Raw genomic sequence first — 20292 nt, 5'->3', positions numbered from 1 at the left:
ATTAGAGACCACTTTCTCATAAGTCCACCTGGCCGCTTTGCCCAAACCGTCTGTAGCCAATCAAGCATTAAAACTTCTTCAATCCAGCCTTTAGGGTGAACATGCATGTGAACAATGTTTGGGAAGATTACATTCCTTGGCATTGTCTTGCGCTTGAACACAATATAAGGAGGCAACTTCATTCCGTCAGACATGCAAGCAAGCATTATGGTAAACCTAGACTTTTCATGGCCTGTGGTAGCAATGGAGACTGTCTTGGCACCTTTCAGTTCAAGCATTCTGTCAAAGGGATTATCGAAATTTAATGGTGTCTGATCTGCATTACCAATTAATGAAAGGTCGTAGCAGTGTTGCTTCCGTAGCTTTATGATAAACTTTTGGAATTGCAGTAACTTGGTGTCTGAGTCCATTGGTAGCTTCTGCGCGATTGTTGTTCAGCGTCGGACCGATAGCCACGGCGATTCATGAACCGATCATCCCAGCCATTTGAAGCTTTAAACCCAGCTGTGTTAGCATACATTTTAGCAATGGTCAAAGCCTTCATTCTAATCTCTACAATGCTAACACTACCGCCTTGCTGACTACGCTCAGCAATCCATTCAACCAGCTTGGCCTCCAACTCAGGATATGCAGCACTTTTACCTCACTCAGCCATCTTCATCCTAGGCAGTGCTTGCAGGCAATCTTTCTGCCGTCTCCAAAGCCAAATGTTAGACTCTGCTATGTTATCAAATTCACAGCTGGCAGCTCTGTTGCCATGAGCCTCAGCATAGCTAACAACTTTCAGTTTTTCAGCGGTCGTGTAAGATTGCCAACAACTCATGACATCCCAAAGAGAGCATGGAATGCCGCACACTATATACTCGTGCGCTCATGCGTGATTACCTGGCAATACAAAAAGGCAAGACAAAATATAGTCGGGGTGCGCACTATAGATAAGAGTTCAGTTTATTTAGGGTTTCTGACATTTAAAAGGTAAGTGTGCATTATACTCAAGATTTTACGGTAATGCTTGCCTCTGATGAAGCTGGTTAAGCCTTTCTAATTTTCTGAAAAAAAATAAGGAGGAACTCTTCCTTTGCTCTCTCGTATTTATTCTCCATTATTTTTCGTTCAATGCTGGTATTTTCATATCTGTTTAATATACATTATTCACTCTCATGACTTAGTAAATATTACATTAAACATTATCCATTGTACTGAATAACCATGATTTGTTCCCTCTTAGCTTTTAATTTTATCAGTCTTCTATTAGGGATGTCACTGTGTAGATGACTACATGATTAACCAAAAAGCCTGGGTTTATAGATTATTCCTGTTGACTACTCACATTCCCCCCTACCCCACTGCCCCTGTATCAAAGACAGCAAGGCGGAGGGGAGTGGGTGCCTGGGTCCATGGGAAGCTGGCTTTAAAGCCAGCTCCCCACAAGCACCGAATCCGCCTGCCCACACCCATCCCCATGCTGCTGCCTGGGGGGTAGGCTGGAGCCAGTAGACATGGGGAACTGGCTTTTAGATGGCTCTCCATGGGTATGGGCTCCATAGACCCACCTGCCCCCCCCCCCCACTGCTTCCTACAAAAAAAGCTGTCAGGGGCAGGAAGAGCCAGTGCTGGGGGGAGCTTGGACCCCCCCCCCCCAAGGACAGGGACTGCTTCCACCCTGCACTGCTCTGTATCAGAGGCAGCAGCACGGGGTGTCAGGCAGCCAGTCTGGGCTAGGGATATTGTCAGTTAATTGACTAATTGAGTAGTGGACAGAATTTCCATCCACTATTTGATTAGTCAATGTGGGTGGTGCTCCTGCTGTGGCTCTACACTTTAAATGTAGTAAAGGTCTGCTAGGTCTTACTACATTTAAAGTGCAGAGCAGCAGCAGGGTTTACTCTCCAGGAAAGCCGTGGCTCTTCCTCTCCTGCCCCCCACACTGCAGGGACGGTGCTAGGGGAGCCATCTTAAAAGCATCAGTTCCTACTTCCTCCACCCCTTGCTGTCTCTGATAGAGCCTATGCTTATCGGGTAGTCGACTACTTGACTAGAGGCTTACATCCCTAGTCTGGGCAGGGAACTTGTTTTTAAATTGGCTTCTGCCTTTCCACTGGCTGCTGGCCCCACCTCCAGGGACTATTGAATAGTTGTGTAAATGCTAAGATTTGATGTAGTTACATGACTATTCACAGTGCTCGCCAGCCGCGCTGTCCGGCAATCTGCGCATGTGCAGATCGTTCTGCGCATGCGCAGATCGCTCAAACCCGGTTCTTCCGAGTTGCAATCTACTCGCCACAGGTGAGTAGATTGCATTATTTGTCAAGCCCTGACTATTCAATTACAATGATATCTAACATCCCTGTCTTCTATCAAGAACGGCTTACTCAATAACTGTTAAAGCGACGAAGAGTCCTGTGGCACCTTATAGACTAACTGAAGTGTAGGAGCATAAGCTTTCGTGGGCAAAGACCCACTTCGTCAGATGCATCTGACGAAGTGGGTCTTTGCCCACGAAAGCTTATGCTCCTACACTTCAGTTAGTCTATAAGGTGCCACAGGACTCTTCGTCGCTTTTGCAGATTCAGACTAACACGGCTACCCCTCTGATACTCAATAACTGTTTAGTATCCTTTTAAGAGCAGTGGCACTGTATTCCTGATTCCGAGTACCTTTCACCAACTCTAAAATGATCACATTCTTTAAGGCTAAATGTTTTATTTTGGCATTCTTGCAAACAACTCTTAAAAAAAAGAGGGTAATTTAATTCCACAGTGAATCTTCTTCCACACTTGGCCAAATGGTCAGCCATAGCAATCATTTACCATTTGATCTATTCCTATGTGGCTTCAAGGACTTGTCAGGCCAAGAGTCCAACATGAGAACATACTTGATGAACCCATGTAATAGGGGATTGTCCTCTGCAGTGCTTCCACCTTTCAATTAGTGGAATTTTCTATATATGCTTGCATTCTTGCCTTGCTTACCAACAGAAGCTTGTCCAATAAAAAGATATTACCTCACCCAGTCTGTCTAGTTCCTGCTGAATTATTATACACTTTACACCATTCCTTTCTTCAGAATCATCCACCACTCAGAACTGGTCACTTGTAGCCACAGACAATAAAAGTGCATCAGGCAATTCACAGCTGCTCTCAAAGAAGTAGAAGAGTAAAGGGCCTTGGGTGACTCTCTCAGTAAACAAGGTCCAATTGGTGTTTCTCTAAATGGGAATTTTTATTGGAGGGATGTGGGGACCTTAAACGGCACTCCTATTGATCTTATAATAATCTATAAACAAAACAGAAGTCCAGCACTTTTTTTTTTGCTTGCCTTGTAAGCAAGATGAAATAAGCAAGCAACAATGCTCATATTAGGAGAATTTTAAAGGCATTGCATCATGTAGCGAAGAACAAACAATGCAGGCTCAAGTTCAATAATATTATGCTCTTACATATGACAATGAAGTTTACAGAATTTCTCTGGGAAATTATAAATCACATATATTCCCAACAAAAAGAAATCTTTGCAAATAATGGCATTATTCACAAGAAAGCTGCTCCTGTGAGAGTCTCATCTTATGCCATTTTTCCTGCAGTACAATCCCATTGATTTCAATAGTTTTCACTTCTGATTTACAAAAGTCAGGAGAAGAATTCGAAGTCATTGCAAATTGCTGACTTCCTTAATTTATCTACAGTTTATATTAGTGTTTACCATCTACTTTTTTTGATATTTTAATGGTTTATGTCAAGTGTTGATGTTTTAATGGATTATAAGTGGAGGCCACTTGTAGGGATTCATAGTGGTGCATTATAATGAGAAATTAATTAGGGGTTAGGGTCTTCTGTAATTTAGAAAGGTATTACTGGAACAAAAATTAAAATTGCTACTTATTTTAATGCCTTCAATGAATCTCCACTTCTTGGCAGTAACCTGCTAGGAGACTAAATGGTAGGTCACTTACTCTAGATTAGCTTTACATTTTCTGTTACTATAGTCTATATTGCTTTTAATTAGGAGCTGTTTTATCAGCATGTATACCACTCAGAAATTATCCTTTAAGAAGATTTACAATAAAAAAGACGGAATTTTCCATACAGTCTTCTGTTTTATGAGTTGTTTGTAACAACTAGAGTATGTCCTATCCTCAAAATCAAACTAACAAAGGATAATTTGTGATGATTTGTAGATTTATCAGCCCAGTCCTCTGAGAAAATTATTGGTAACAGTCTCAGGATACTAGGAACTGTACATACAGTGACCATATTTTCTGAAACAAAAATAGGGACACATTAGCCACACTTCTGACCCTTTAGGCCTGCCCACCTGCCATGGGAAGTCCCACCCCTGGGGTCGTACTTCAACAGGTCAAGATGGACACATGACCAGAGTAAAGGGTGTCATGCAACCCAAGAACTCTTCCCACGGTCCTCTACCAATAGGGATCCTTTTGGGCACTATAGGAGCCCCCCTCCCCCACTGTCCGAAGAAGCCTCTCTCCATGGGTAGTCCAGCCTGCTGTGGACAGGGGCTGCTTCAGTGGGGGGCTGGGAGCTAGTGGTGTCCCCAGTGTGACTCAACATTAACCGGTTAACTGATGAATGGGATTTTACATCCCTAATGAGATGTACTGCAACTGCATTTTTTGAAGTTACCACAAAACTATCAAATGTCCTCCATTTCCGCAACCTAGAATGACCATACTGAACTAACCATACTGGGTGGAGAAGACCATGTCACCATCACTGCTTGAATGGTACATTGCTCAGTGGGTCTGGGCTATTGTATATGTAAAGCTACTGAGAAGTGTATATGTCAATACCGTGATAGCAATGCCTATATTATGTAAATAATATCTAATAATGATTGCCAGATGAGAGCACTTCCCAACCTGCTTACAAAGGTCCAGATGATATTTAAATTTAAAGCTAGGATTTGGCCTAAGGCATCTGTTGATATTACCTAAGAAGATCCTATTAACATTTAGTCACCCTTCAAAAATATAAGGGACCAGTTAGTAAAAATCCAACTGCCTGATAGAGGCGATCTTTGAAGAAAACTGGAAAGACTTTGAATTTACTTCTTCTGACAGCAGCACTTTCTTTTACTGGATGTGGGGTCTTTAGCACAGGCTTCACTTTGTGTGTCAGAATAACTCAGAAATGCGTTGTCACAGCTAACTCCATTCAGGTCTAGACAATGTGCAGCCCAAAGACAGAAAAACAAATCCCTTGAAGCTGGAAGTCAAAACATCTCACCTCTTCACAGAACTCACAAAGGGCTTGTTCACCCAGAGACACAAGTCATGACAACCCTCTCTGTAGAGAGATGATACATCCTGCCTTTCTGTGGACACGCCAAGTATTTTCACTTGGCATCTTAACAGACTGTTTAAATCATCATTTGCTTAGATGAGGAAGACTCACAAAGAGTGTCCATCATTCACACCTCTTCAGCCCAGCTGAACCCCATGCTGGTTCCCTGCGCCTCCTCCATCCCCCGCAGCCCAGCTGAGCCCCACACCGGTTCCTTGGGCCTCCCCTTGCCGCCAAGCTGGGCCACTCATCTGTTCCCTGCACTTCCCTCATACCCTGCAGCCCACTAAGCCCCATGTGGCTTCCAAGTGCCCTCACAAATCATCTGCTTTCCCGTGCTCCCAACAGGTACCACCTCCTACTGCTCCTGTTGAGCAAGAAGTATCCCTGACTCCTATTCCCCCAGTGAAGGAGGGGGAGGGGAAATAGCACCACACAGCTGTGTTTGGAGTCTCGGTGCTTTTTGGGATATTTCAGTGCTTCACGGAGACACCTGGACAGGAGATTAAAAAATCGGAATTGTCCCAGATTTGCTGGGATGGATGGTTAGCCTAACTATACAGCACATGCAAGTGTAACTGCCACTAGGTGGATTTGAATCTGGGACCTCAGGAGCATAGTGTACGAGCCTCAACCCTTTGAGCTAAAAGCCAGCAGGTGCTCAAGCCATGTTTTAGAGGTCTCTTATTCTTATCGGTTGCTGTGGCCTAACAGCCACGGCATGGAACAGTGAACTTCACTGGGGCTTTGTCTACACTGCAGGTTTTTTGAGCAAGAAGCTTTTTGCTGTACTTCTATTGTTAATATGCTATCTCAATCAGGGCTAGTATGGGTATTTCTACATCCAAAATGCAACTTCCCCTCTCCCCCCAATCAAAGGCACATATAAGGTTGATTAGGAATTTGAAATATAGGAGCAAAGTACTTGTCTGGATTGAGCAGTGGATGAAAAAGGCATAGAGATAAGGGCAGTTTGATTTTTCTGGTATTTAGGAAAACAGGACTTTGTACATCATTTGTAAAGAAACAGCACTGCATCAAAGGTAACTGACTCCAGGCACAATGTTACCTTCTAATGAAAGCAACCTGCAGAGCCCCAAACTTTGTCTAACCCTAGGCCAAAGGGGATTTTTAGCTAGCTTAATTAAATTTTGCAAATGAAACAGAGTAAAAGAGACAGCAAGCTGGGACCAGCAATCTTTCAATAGACCACAATCCACGAACTGTAAGTAAGTCTCTTAACCCAATTTCAACATAAAATGAATGAATATAAGATCATATATGACTTTCCATATCTGCCCCAGGGTTACATAGAATTCGAGAAACTAAATACCTATTTGTATTATGTTTAGTTGGAATTCTGTTCGCTACATTTTTTTTAAATTGTCACTTTACACTTCTGAGTTTTGAGAAATACCTTTAAACATCACTGGCAAAAGAAAATATAGCCCTAGGGTTATTTGGTTCATGTTTACATATATTGTGTATTGAAAGGGAAGGCAAATGGAATGATTCTAAGCATGTAGAACAGTTGCTGTCTGAAATAGTAAAACGTAACATAAAAGCAGCCGTAGCATCACTATTATAAATGGCTTGTCTCCAATTTAATGTCTGATACTTTGAGTTTGATATGGCATATCAGCCATTTCAAATCACATTCAGTTAAAACTCGCTATGTAACTTAACAAAAGTACAGTTTTATGTTTCCCAGAGGGGAAGAGGTAGTGATAACAATAGTTTAATTTTACTTTTTTAAAACCGTGACCATTAGCTACTGATTTTTGCTAAACTTATTCCCTTTTCCTGTACACTGTGATAGTCTTCTCTCTCCACTAGAACTTATTTAAAAATAGTGTACCAAAATTATTTTTGTGTCATTCTTATTGAAAACATATTGAGCGGCAGTAGGGTCTAGCAGTTAGAGCAGTCAATGAGATTCAGGAGAGCTGGTTTCAATTCCTGGCTGTGCTTCTGACCTGCTTTATTGACCATAGGAAAATCACTTTAGTTTTCAGTGCATCTGGTTTTGCCACTTACCTTTATTCAAAGTTGTCTGTGTAAGCTCTTCAGATCAGAGAGGGACCAGATGGCATTCATCCAAGGGTTCTAAAAGAACTCAAATGGGAAATTGCTGAACTATTATCTATGGTTTGTAACCTATCCTTTAAATCGGATTCTGTACCTAATGACTGGGAGGTAGCCAACATGACACCAATGTTTAAAAAGGGCTGTAGAGGCGATCCTGGCAATTACAGACCAGTAAGTCTAACTTCAGTACCGGGCAAATTAATTGAAACAATAGTAAAAAATAAAATTGTCAGGCATGTAGAAGAACATAATTTGTTGGACAAAAGTCAACATGGTTTCTGTAAAGGGAAATCATGTCTTACTAATCTATTAGAGTTCTCTGAAGGGGTTGACAAACATGCACACAAGGGGGATCCAGTAGACATAGTATGCTTAGATTTTCAGAAAGCCTTTGACAAGGTCCCTCACCAAAGTCTCTTGTGTAAATTACATTGTCTTCGGATAAGAGGGAGGGTCCTTTCATGGATTGAGAACTTGTTAAAAGACAGGAAACAAAGGGTAGGAATAAATGGTAAATTTTCAGAATGGAGAGGGGTAACTAGTGGTCAGTCCTGGGACCAAGCCTGTTCAATTTATTCATAAATGATCTGGAGAAAGGGGTAAGCAGTGAGGTGGTAAAGTTTGCAGATGATACTAAACTGTTTAAGATAGTAAATACAGAAGCAGACTTTAAAGATCTCACCAAACTGAGTGACTGGGCAACAAAATGGCTAATAAAATTTAATGTGGATAAGTGTAAAGTAATGCACATTGAAAAAATAACCCTAACTATACGTACAGTATGATGGGGGCTAATTTGGCTACGACAAATCAGGAAAGAGATCTTGGAGTTATCGTGGATAGTTCTCTGAAAACTTCCACACAATGTGCAGCAGCAGTCAAAAAGGCAAATAGGATGTTAGGGATTATTAAGAAAGGGATATAAAATAAGACACAGAATATCTTACTGCCCCTGTATAAAACTATGGTATGCCCACATCTTGAATACTGCGTACAGATGTGGTCTCCTCACCTCAAAAAAATATATTTTGGCCTTAGGAAGGGTTCAGAAAAGGGCAACAAAAATGATTAGAGGTTTGGAACAGATCCCATATGAAGAGAGATTAAAGTGACTGGGCCTTATCAGTTTAGAAAAGAGGAGACTAAGGGGGGATATGATAGAGGTCTATAAAATCATGAGTGGTGTGGAGAGGGTGAATAAAGAAAAGTTATTTATTAGTTCCCATAATAGAAGAACTAGAGGACACCAAATAAGTTAATGGGTAATAGGTTTAAAACAAATAAAAGAAAGTTCTTCTTCATACAGCGTGTAGTCATCCTGTGGAACTCCTTGCCAGAGGAGGCTGTGAAGGCTAGGACTATAACAGAGTTTAAAGAGAAGCTAGATAATTTCATGGAGGTTAGGTCCATAAAAGGCTATTAGCCAGGGGATAGAAATGGTATCCCTGGCCTCTGTTTGTGAGAGCCTGGAGAAGGATGGCAGAAGACAAATCGGTTGAGTATTGTCTTTGGTCCACCCCCTCTGGGGCACCTGGTGCTGGCCACTGTCGGCAGACAGCGTATTGGGTTGGATGGACCTTAGTATTTGTACATTGTCTAACACAATGAAGCTGTTAGGACCTCATATAAACAGTAATAATTTATATTTCTATGTTTAGGTTTGTTGCAAAGATCCCAAAGTGCAGTTTCTTTTTCGGAAAGAAATATCAATTTTTTATACTTGTTTATAATATATACTGCAACACCACACAAAAATTTAGGACAAGCAGGAATAAAAACCCTATTCAGATGAAACAGTAGGAGAATTTCAGGCAGAGAACGGGACCAATTCATATCATTCTGCCAAACCTGCTGCAACAGGATGTACTTGGCTCCAGTGGCCCCAAGAAATTATATTCAAATGATTTTGCCCATGCTCCAGTGCTGCATGGTGTTGACTATATACAGCTTCATCTGGGCTCCCAGCTCTATGGAGACTGTATTAATTACATGCATATTTGATTACTTATTTTCTGCCCCTTTTAGCACTTAGAGACTTGCCCCCAACCTTCCACTCTGCACCCATCCTCAATACCTTCTGTTTCCCTCTACCACACAGGTTTTTCATTGCATAGCAGTTTGGGTCAAATTTCAGTAAAAGGTCACAGACTAAATTTTGCGTTTGAAATTTATGACTCATTTCTGTGTCTTTGGTGTGGACCCCAACTTTATTTAAATAGGCTCTAACAAAATATAAATGACTGAGGTAGCATTTAGCAAGAATACCAACATGACATCTTTGCTTTTTTTATATTGTCTTTAACATCCCATGAAGTTGGTGTATCTTGATTTTACATTTTGTTTGAAATATAGCACCTACAACAGCACAACTCCTCCTGAAAGAATGCTGTTCCATTGCTTCAGTTCCAATTCAGAATGAAAATTCTAAATCAACATAATTTTTTCAGCCATGAAATGTTTCTTGTTTATTTCCCTTCGAATTGTAGATGCAACTCAATCCTGATTAGTTTAATGAAATTTAATGGGATTCAGAACAACATTGGGTAAGTTCATAACTAGAGTGGATAGAGTTTATGCTGTACTTGTTAAGTATATTTTCTTATTTAAATTACAGTAATGCCTAAAGGCCATAACTCACATCAAGGTGAAATCATGATAGACACTAGATATGGTGAGAGAGCACCAGCTCTGACAACCTCACTAAGAAAACTGCTCTCTATCAGATGCAATAGAATAAAGATAGGTATAAATAAGTATTATTTTCACGTAGTGACAGATGATAGTGATCAGCTTTTCTTTAACATTAGATAAGAGTATACACATGGCACCTAGTAGATGTATTGAAGTTAGCTGCAAATATACTTCTACAGTATGAAACAATAAGCTGGCCTGTTAGTGGTATTTAGTAACTTTAAATTGTATACAAGCTCCATAATTTACTGTAAATTCACTATCAAATAGCAAATAAGAGACTGAAGATGAAACTGCTTGCAGATACCTCCAAAATAAAAAAAATAATATCCTGGAGGTGGCTAGAATCCAGTACTTACAACTGAAAACAGTGCCCACAGAATCTGTATTATTTTGTAATAATTAAGGATATGTCTACACTAGCCACCCTAGTTCGAACTAAGGTGGCTAATGTAGTCATTCGAACTTGCAAATGAAACCTGGGATTTAAATATCCCGGGCTTTATTTGCATGTTCCCGGGTGCCACCATTTTTAAATGCCCCATAGTTTGAACTACCTGCCCACGGCTACATGCGGCACAGGCTAGGTAGTTCGAATTAAAGCTCCTAATTCAAACTACCGTTACTCCTCATTTGCAAGTTCAAATTACTACATTAGCCATCCTAGTTTGAACTAGGGTGGCAGTGTAGACATACTCTAATATAATGGACTTTTATTAAGGAGACAGCATGGTACATCAATAAGGAAGAGTAAAAAGCCCCCGAACCTCAAACATGTCATCTGCCCCATAGGAAGATCCAATACAAGGGGTCATCCTCAACAAAGTATCACTAATTCTTCCATTGCTAAGGTTCATGTATACAATTTTAAAGTCAGTGGGAATTTTTCATGTGCATCAGATATACGGGTGTTTTATAGGATATTTCAACCTCCCCTTCAATACAGCACAATGAAAATCTTATAAGAATCAAGGTTACACATCATTAAACTGTGATTTTATTATTTTACATAGTACAACTCAAAATCAAATGCCTAACCAGCAGGAGACATTAAGCGAGAGGCATATCACATAGGGAACAATAAGCTATCCTAAATAAGAATTCAGTAAACAAAAATATATATGACACAAAAAGGAGCATATGAGCTACCAGTGAGTGCAAAGCACAGGTGGATAAAAAAAAGCAAATGCTCCAGTCTCTGAGCAGGAACAAGGGAGCTTTGTACCTCTAGGCATGAAATATCTAAAGAAAGCTACTAGTTGAGTTTTGGCTTGAAAAAAAAAAAAAACCCCAACACCACACAAGCATTAAATTACATTACTAAGATGAAACCGGTTGACCTAAAAATGTGTGTGCAAAAGGTTTCAAGCACATTGGAGGATATGATTAGGAATCAAAATGATCTTGACAAATTGGAAAAATGGTCTGAAATATAGAATTAAATTCAGTAAGGACAAATGCAAAAGTACTTCATACTTAGGAAGGAATAATCAATTTGCACATCTAAAACATGCACAAATAGCTGCCTAGGAAGAAGTTCTGCAGAGACTGTTAACCAGGAAACTTGGGAATGGGTCTAGGAACCAGGAGGGAGGCCAGGAGTGGAGCCAGAAGCTGGTGCATGCTTGGAGCCAGTTTAAAAGCCAGCTTCTGACTCACAGGGAGCCGGCTGCTACCAGGGAGCCGGCTGCTACCTCATGACGTGGGTTCTGCAGAATAAAGCTTAAACTACAGAGTCTGCAGTGAAGCCAGCTCCCCAAGAGTGGGGCCAGACAGCTCCGTTCCCAAGGAGCTGCCTGCACTGAGGGCTCTGTGGTATAAGCTTTATACTGCAGAGCCCACAGCATATAATGTGTAACCACTAAAATTATCTGCACTTGCATAGTCTCCTAAATAATTACATTTTAACATCCCTAGCAGAAAGGGACCTGGGAATTTCAGTACCCCAGAAATGAAATCTGAGCCAACAATGTAGTACTGCTGGTACTAAAAGCAAATATTCTGGGATGTATTAGAGTTTTGTCCAGTTCTGACCACCATGCGTTGGGAAAGATGTGGTCAAACTAGAGGGATTAAAAGTCTAGACAACATGACCTATGAGAAAAGATTGAATAAAACGGGCTTGTAAAATCAAGTGAAGAGAAGACTGACAAGGGACACAAAAATAATCTTTACATATATAAAAAAATTGTTAAAAAGATGAGGGTGATAATTTGTTCTCCTTAGCCACCGAGAACAGGAAAAGAAGTAATAGGCTTAAACTCCAGTAAGACAGATTTAGCTTTGATAAGAGGGAAAAATTTACTACCAGAGTACTTAATTTTTAATCACTGGAACAAATTACTTAGGGACTTTTTGGAGTCTCTAGCACCCGAGGTTAAGAGCAGGTTAGATAAATACCTAGCAGACATGGTCTAAAGAGTCCGGCCTCAGTGTAGATGACTTCTCAAGCTCCCTTCAGAGCCTACATTTTATAACATTCAGAAACAAATGGCTTAGTGCTCTCTTCACATTTGTTAAAATTAAATTTTTATCACCTAGTATATATATAACCTTTTGTACTAAAATAATTGACTAGGGTTATATGACCTACAATACTGTAACCTTTTTGCCCATCTAGCAGATCGATACTTTGTTCAATATGCAGTGATTTCATATATTCATTTGAATGCAGAAATTGCTACCTTCTATATTGTACACTAAAAACAGAACTAAGCCATTACCAAAAAATAGATGTTACTTTGAGCAAAATCTGAAAACAGACTCTCAATTTAAGCTTTTTTTTCCAGGACAACATATGGTGACATATACCATTAAGCAATTCTGCAAGTAATTCATTTATTTCAACTGTTCTGTGCATAGCATTTAGAAAGGTAAAACGTTCACCTTGGGGTCTTAAATAGTATAAATCAATTAACATAACTGGCTGTCATATACTTCTCAGGGGTCATTAAAAGTTTATGAAACAAATCACCAGCTTTTGAGAAAAATATGATGGGAGAAAATTTCCCTCTTACTAAAATCCAACCAGAAAACAATACAATGTTTGCATATATTAGAAATGCTTGGTGTATTCTATTTGACCAATGCTACCAGTAGTACAGTAAATCTGAGCACAAAATAAGACAAACCTATCCAACAGACATACTGATTATCCATTGTAAGTTCATCAATACAGGGCCAAATGTAAATCAAAAAGCTCAGTTTCAAGTATATTTTCCTGAAGCTGGTTGGAAAATTAAGAGATTCTGGGACAAGATGTGCTTGCAGACACATTGGTGCAAGGCTCCACTTAAGCTTATATATATAACTAAGTCCAAGCCTATTCAGCAAGCACTATGAGCTTAACTTTACACAAACACTCAAGAGCCATTTCCTGCAAACAAACAAGCATGTGCTTAACTCATTTTCTGAACTGAGCTGCACACATGGAGTTGCATTTTAGCCCTTCCCTACCTCTGGGTCTTGGCTAACATCAGGGCTGGGATGAGCAATTATCCAAAGGAAGGTTGTTTTACCCTCTTAATTTTTAGATCTCAGGAAATCCACTGAAAGTGAATTTAGTTTTTCAATGCCTCACAGCCCAATAGGTCCCACTGGTTCTCAAACATCCTGGCTCCTATAGGTGACTAAGTGCCACAATTACCGCATGCTAAAATGACTGCAGTTGCCCATGCTAAAACACATAAATAAAGAGGGAACAGACATAAGTGACTGTAACAAACGGGATTCTCTTTTGGTTTTTCTTTTGAGGAGGAAGGCAGAATATATCATACCTTGGAGAGGACCCCATCCAACGCCACGCCTTCCTCACTCAAGGTTTGTTCACTAAATCCACTTTACTGCTGAATGAAGGCACCCTCTTCAGGGTTTCATTACTTTAACTACACTGATCAGTTGACTCATCTTATTTTCCTAAGTCTCCCTGATTTACATAAGGTCTACATAAGTAGAACGGGTGGGCAATAAAATGAGAGTGGCTCACCAGGGTTAGCCCTTGGCAGGTTGCTGCTGTTATATTGACAGATGCCTTCACATATCTGGGTGATTGAAGTTTGCATTGGCCATGGATTGCCATTCCCAGTCAATGAGAGTACAGGAAGCAGTGTGGACATTGCTTCCCACAGCTCCCATTGGCTAGGAATGGCAATCCATGGCCAATGGGAGCTGTGATCAGCCATACCTTTGGAGGTGCAAGTAAACAAAGCATTTTGCAACTAGCTAGGAAGCAGCTTGCCCTTATAAGCTGTAACACAGAGTTTGAAAACCCTTGCCTTACAGGATCCTCACAAAAGAGTTATGTCGTAAGGGAGGACACCACGACAGAGCTGATAATTGCCTATGTCCATGCCTGCCTAACCTCGACCTGCTCTTGTAGAAACACCTCATTTCAAGGAACCAGCTGAGAGCTTGGGAGGCTTAAACGGCCTCGATCCTATTAGTCATGAAGTTTAATGAAACATTTCTCATCTGATATTTTCTTTGTTGAAGTGAAATTTATGAAATGTTACTGAAAAAACATACATTAATTTTTAACCTTTTATTTTACTAGTTTTACTCTCTGGAAAGGTATTTGTCTTCTCCCTTAGATAATCTGTGTCTAAGCAAAATAATGTTTTGAAATACAACATCAGAGCAAATACTTGTATAAACAGCTATTCGTTGTTCTTATTTCTAAGACATGCGGATTTCTGCTTGCCCTTAGTTTAAAATACATTACAGAACTTTTCGTTCACAAAGTAGAAAGCTGCAGCTATTCCCATGTTGTCATTTCACGAATGAGCTTATTTGAAGGGGCCCTGCATTGCAAGGAAATGGTATTTTATTTTTCAAGCAGCATATAGTTCAAGCATCAGTCTGTTGAAATAGAGTTTCCATCTCCGTCCCAGTGATGAGTATTCATACCTCTGAGATGGTGTGATCACTCTTCCACTGGAAAGAGGGATAAAAACAATGAACTGCTTTGGAAGGTAATACACATATTTAAGCTGCACTCGGCTCTGTGTAAGGAAGACTGGAGTTATACAGGAAGAGAAAAAATCTTTTAAGCTTGATGCCAAAAGTGTATCCAAAAAGAACAGTGTTACTCTTCCTGTTCTAACATTTCTCTTTTCCATTTAAATAGCAACTGCCTGGTTTGCCCAAAATAATGAAAATTGCCAAAAGGCAAAGTCATGGCAGCAACTCATTCAGACTATTATTATAGGTGTCTGAAAGGATGTTACATCTGGGTCTCGTGTAAAAGCAGTACACAGTTGCTGGGAGCCTATGCTTTAGTGACCTTTACATCTTGTTTAGAATGTCTCTAGGCACTCAGCACCTGAAACACGTCAGTTATGTATTACTGCAGTTGTGCAGCAGCAAGAATTTTCCCCTTCTTCCTTCATTGCCACTGCTTAGGTGTAGTGCCTAGACTAGTCAGTATTCATACTAGACATAAATAATTTTGACAGTCAGGAGAAGCACACACTAAATATCCAATACCTATATAAGAGCAATCAATTTTATCTGACTGACTAACCCCAGAAACATTTTTAACCCCCGCTTTTTTTTTTCTTTTGATCATCCATCTTCTGAAGGCTTATGACAGACCTGTTTTTGTTTCTTTATATGGAAGATCTAACACAGTATAATAAATAATATATTTCTTTAGCCTCCCTATATTCTAACTAAATGGCATACACTGTGACTAAAAGTGAAAATCTATAGATGAATGGTTGTAATCATGATATAGGATAGCTAGGAGATTTTTAGATTTAACATAGTAAAAGAGGATACAAAAACCTGATTTTCCTAAAATTTTCTATGGAAAATTTCTAGATCTGTACTTCTAAAATGGTACTAAAGACATTTCAAAGCAGATTAAGACTAATGCATTTCAAGAAAAACAGTATTTTGTTTTCACATTTTTGTTTTTAGGAAAGTATGCACACCACATAGCCTTCCTCCACAAAAATAGAAAAGCCCTCCTCATACCAAGTGGAGACTTTGACAATGGGACGTATTCCAAACTACCCATCTGACAGTCTACATGCTTCTCTCTCTCTTCCTGTTATGGCTGAACATTTAGCAAACTCTTTTCTGTCTGGTGATAAAGCTCTTTGCTGTTTAAACTTTCTCCTCTTGCTAATGTAGCTACCTTTAATATTAGCAATTATGTACTGAAGATAGCCAAATGTACATAGTTTTACTTCTCCTTGTCCATTTTCTCTTTCTGTTAATATATGGTGTTGGGATTTTTGTGGTACCCTATAGCAACCATACGAGTCAGGTGTTTGGCAGAGTCAAGAGTCTTTGACGCGCTGTTCAATTTAAAGCTTTATTCGATGTGCACAAAGGGAGAGCAATACCAGCCAGGCTCTCCCAGAGAGGAAAGTCCCTTCCTCAGTATTTTATAGCATTGAGTGGTTGCTCCACATGAACCTTTGTCCAGTCTCATCACTTTGCACTCAGCATAAGTAATCCTGTTTCACATTCCCCTGCCTAGATAAATCTGTTTACCGCATACCTGTAACCTTGATCCTCCATCTGCTGAGTTCACCCTCACCTTGGACACTCTCCGAGAACAAAGAGAAGATGTTCCAGAAACTGATTAACTACCCAAAGGGGGGCGGGTGTGAGCTTGTCAGGTTTTTCTGCATGTATGTACCTGCTACATTTTCCTTTGCATAAAATATGTACATTCCGAGGAGTACAGGATCTTTTGAAAAAGGGTTGGTTTTTTTCGAAAGAACCACATCTATACAGTGGTTTCACTTTCGAAATACCCTCCTTAGAAAGAACGTGCAGCCGCCATTATGCAAATGAAGCACAGGAAATTCAAATCCCAGCTTCATTTGCAATTTCAATCTGTCTAATTTACATCCCTCATTTGAAAAAGGGATGTATTTTAGACATAGCCTAAGACCTGTAAATCCACTTTTCACAGTCTGCAACTTTCCCTATATATGCTAATGCCTCATCTTCATTTCTGCTCAAATGTTTAGCCATGTCTTTTCCCCCTTGACTTCTACTGCTCTTGTGTCCCCTGTTCTCCCTCAAAACCCTCTTCTTCAAATCTCATCATTGTCAAATTGGCATGGTATGCCTTTTCATGTGCATAAAAACACATACAGCCAGCCTTCCTCAAATTCCGTTAACTCTGTTCTTTTCAGGATCCAGTTCAAAATTGCTCTCCATATTCTAAAATTTGGTCCAGCCTATCCCAAGCATTTTGTGTCTCTCAGCTTCTATACTACTTCTCTGGATTCAACTCATTCTGGCTTCTTCTTGGTTCTGCTGCATAATCCTATTTCTCTTGGTGCTGAAGACTTTCTCCTTGGCAGACTTTGACTTGAGATATTGCTGTATCCCTGCCTCATTTACTCACTAGCTCATTTCAAATTTCAGCTGACAATCTCTTTTCTACTTTGCCTAAAATTAAAAAAGTAGAAAGAAAAAACCTGAAAAATAGAAAAGAAAGTGGAAAGAAGAGAAGAGAAAATCTTGCACATGTAACATAATTATGGCTCCTCTCCCTACAACTCTCAAAATCATTTTTGATACACTTTTCTTCATAGAAGATTATCACAGTTTTATTTTGGTTTACTGATTTTTGTTGATGTACTGTGCCATATGATCAAATAAGTACAGAAATTATTTATCCAATTTTTCCTTCACAAGTATCTTACAGCATTTGGTACACAACATAGATCACCATCCCATTATATACTGTTGTATCACGTTTATGATGTGGCTTTTTACAATGCTGTCAAAAGTAATCGATTCTGCAGTTGTCTTTCAGACTAAATGTTAAGACTGATCTTTTAGCACAAAACACAAATGTGCTTTGGATAATGATATTTCCAGTTAGGAAGATGACTATATGTTAAGAAGAATGTTGATTACTAGAGAGCCTATTAGGTTTCATTCTCTGAGAATGGAATGAGATGTTTGAAATGGCAGAAAATGTAGATCCTGACATATGGGTTGGTTACTTGCTCAATACTGACCTGTTTGTGTAGTAAGAAATGTAAAGTCCCTCCCAAAAGCAGATCTGGATAACATAAGGCATAGTTATATGCAGTGCAGTTTTAACCATGTCAGTCCCAGGATATTATAGAAACAAGATGTGTGATATAATATCTTTTATTGGACAGAATTTGTTCATGAATGAGACAAGTCTTCGAGTCACATAGAAGTCTTAGTTTGTTGAAACCCACTAATCCCCTCTTTTTATCCCGATTGCGGAAATGGATCACTCTGCCTTGAATGCTCCCTTAAAATATGTGCTAAGTACTTCTGTTAAACAATCTGTTCCACCTCACATTGTGCTGTAATACTGGGCATAGGCGGCAAGTTATATTGGCCCGTGGTCCTGTTGAAAAAAGAGTGCAAAGATGATTCTGTAGTTATGGCACTTGACTTGGATCCCAAATTCCTGCATTCACTTTCTGGGTTCCTTGTGACACCTTGGACACTCTCTTTCTCTAGTGTCCCATCTGTAAATAGTGATAATAAAACTCCCCTAATTCACAGTGGTATTATCTATATAAATCATTAAAAAATGAGAGGTGCTCAGATGCTATACTGATGTGAATATATAATACCTAACGAAAAAGAAAGAGATGATCTCTTTCTCTCTCTCCCTTCTCCACCATTAATATCAGTTAAAATAATACCACCTTAATTTTCCTCTAATAATCAGGGCCGATGGCTTTGGTAGGAGTAGGATCAATATTTTATTTTATTTCTTTCCCACCTGTTCACAGAACAGTATGTTTGCATCCAGGAACAGTCTGTAAATGGAGGAGGGGCCCATTGCCTACAGTATATGGTGTCTTTCAACCCAATGCATATGCACCTTACCCTGACTGATTTTTAACACCTGCAACTCCCACAGAACTCAACTGGTGGTGCACTACTCATAACCAGGCCTTAACTTCAACAAACTCAACACACCCACACAGCTCATTATCTTCAGCTAATTGGGAGTTAACCAAAATGTAATGTAATATGAAAACAAACATTTGTGTAGCTGAATGTCCCCTGAACCAAATGAATAATAAATTATACACAAAGAACAGTTGTCACCATGATTTATTTTAACACACAGGCTCTTTATTTATGTTTACACTTTCCAAAGATCGAAAAGAACACTAGCACATGTCCTTTTTTTGCTGTGTGTTAAGCACTAGAGGAGTTTTGCCTTGAGACAGTTAAATATTTAAAGATTCTATACAGATTTAATGCATCTGTACAGAACAAAAATGTATTCCTGTTTGATAATTAGTAATAGTCTGTTTTGTGAGATTTCTCTAGCTATTCTAATCATGAGTCAGTTTTTCATTTTCTATCTAGTAGTAAAGTCAGATATATTCCTGTTACTAAACCCAGGCAATGCAGTAGGCGTAAAAACTCAAGGCAAGGACAGAATCTTTTCTCTGGACTCACAACTGACATTGTGCCACAAGATGGCACCAAAGGGCTAAGAATCTTCATATTCTTAAGGTTTCTTTGATAGACAAATGGAACATGCTTTGGTGAGAATTTTACCAGAGAAATCATCAGAAGTTCACCTTCCAATTGGTCAATACTTTGTTCACATACCCCTCCCTAACCCTGACAAGCTCCTGAATGTGGAGACCTAATTTTGATTTATTTGATATTCAGGAAGTTTATTTTCCTAAAGTTAGAATTCCTAAAAAATGCAGAAAGGAAAAGAATAGCATTTAGTATGAAATATTTGATTTTTAAGGCATCAGAAAAACATCTGGTCAACCAGCCAAACTGAGATGGCTTTAAGTAAGTGAATTTCATCTAAGTTAAAAGAAAGCCAGAAAAGTTTAATCTAAAAACTGATGAACTCTTTATTTTTTGTTAGTAACTGAATATTAAGATCTATGCATTTTTTTCACATTAACATTTTACACAGAAATTCAATTGTCATTTACGGTTCATTGAAGTCTTTAGAAAAGTGGATGCTACAAGAGTCAAAGATGAAAAATATTCTAGTATATTTTTAATTTCACTGTTATGTTCAATTTTTTCTATTTCCTAGTTTCCACAAAATATCACAACTCACAGAGAATTTTGTTAAATGCAGGAATAAAATTCTATTCGGTCAGATTGAATTGTCTACCTATTTCAAGAGCTGGACACAAAGTAAAAGTTCTATGCCTTAATTGCTAAACTGGTACTTATAATTCTACAGTTCTTCACATGAAATTTG

General features: G+C 39.2%; 2 protein-coding genes across 26 annotated transcripts in view; one reads left to right on the top strand and one right to left on the bottom strand.

Moving 5' to 3' along the window:
* CDH10 (cadherin 10) overlaps positions 1 to 20292 on the bottom strand; it is a 167414-nt gene that overhangs the window by 133392 nt on the left and 13730 nt on the right. Inside the window, exon 1 of one of the 3 annotated variants that reach the window (XM_075921416.1) lies at positions 7341 to 9731. The exons of the other annotated variants lie outside the window; for them this stretch is intronic. The gene's annotated coding sequence lies outside the window, so the exon portion shown is untranslated. Of the gene's footprint in view, positions 1 to 7340; positions 9732 to 20292 lie in introns of those variants that run through there. 3 annotated transcript variants of the gene reach the window in all.
* Positions 6256 to 20292, top strand: part of LOC142827203 (uncharacterized) — a 40630-nt gene continuing 26593 nt past the window's right edge. For 8 of the 23 annotated variants that reach the window (XR_012901745.1, XR_012901740.1, XR_012901743.1 and 5 more), the window contains exons 1-3: positions 6256 to 6528; positions 9878 to 9934; positions 13836 to 13901. Coding sequence is in view for 9 of the 23 variants with exons in the window: in XM_075921422.1 (XP_075777537.1) it covers positions 9903 to 9934; positions 13836 to 13901 (98 nt within the window). In the remaining 14 variants the exon portion in view is untranslated. Of the gene's footprint in view, positions 6533 to 9877; positions 9935 to 12871; positions 12956 to 13835; positions 13902 to 14363; positions 16848 to 18832; positions 18992 to 20292 lie in introns of those variants that run through there. The other 15 variants (XM_075921424.1, XM_075921420.1, XM_075921425.1 and 12 more) reach the window with 12 other exon arrangements.

Source organism: Pelodiscus sinensis, chromosome 2, assembly GCF_049634645.1.
Source record: "Pelodiscus sinensis isolate JC-2024 chromosome 2, ASM4963464v1, whole genome shotgun sequence".
NCBI lineage: Eukaryota > Metazoa > Chordata > Testudines > Trionychidae > Pelodiscus > Pelodiscus sinensis.
This window is presented reverse-complemented; position numbering and strand designations above follow the sequence as displayed.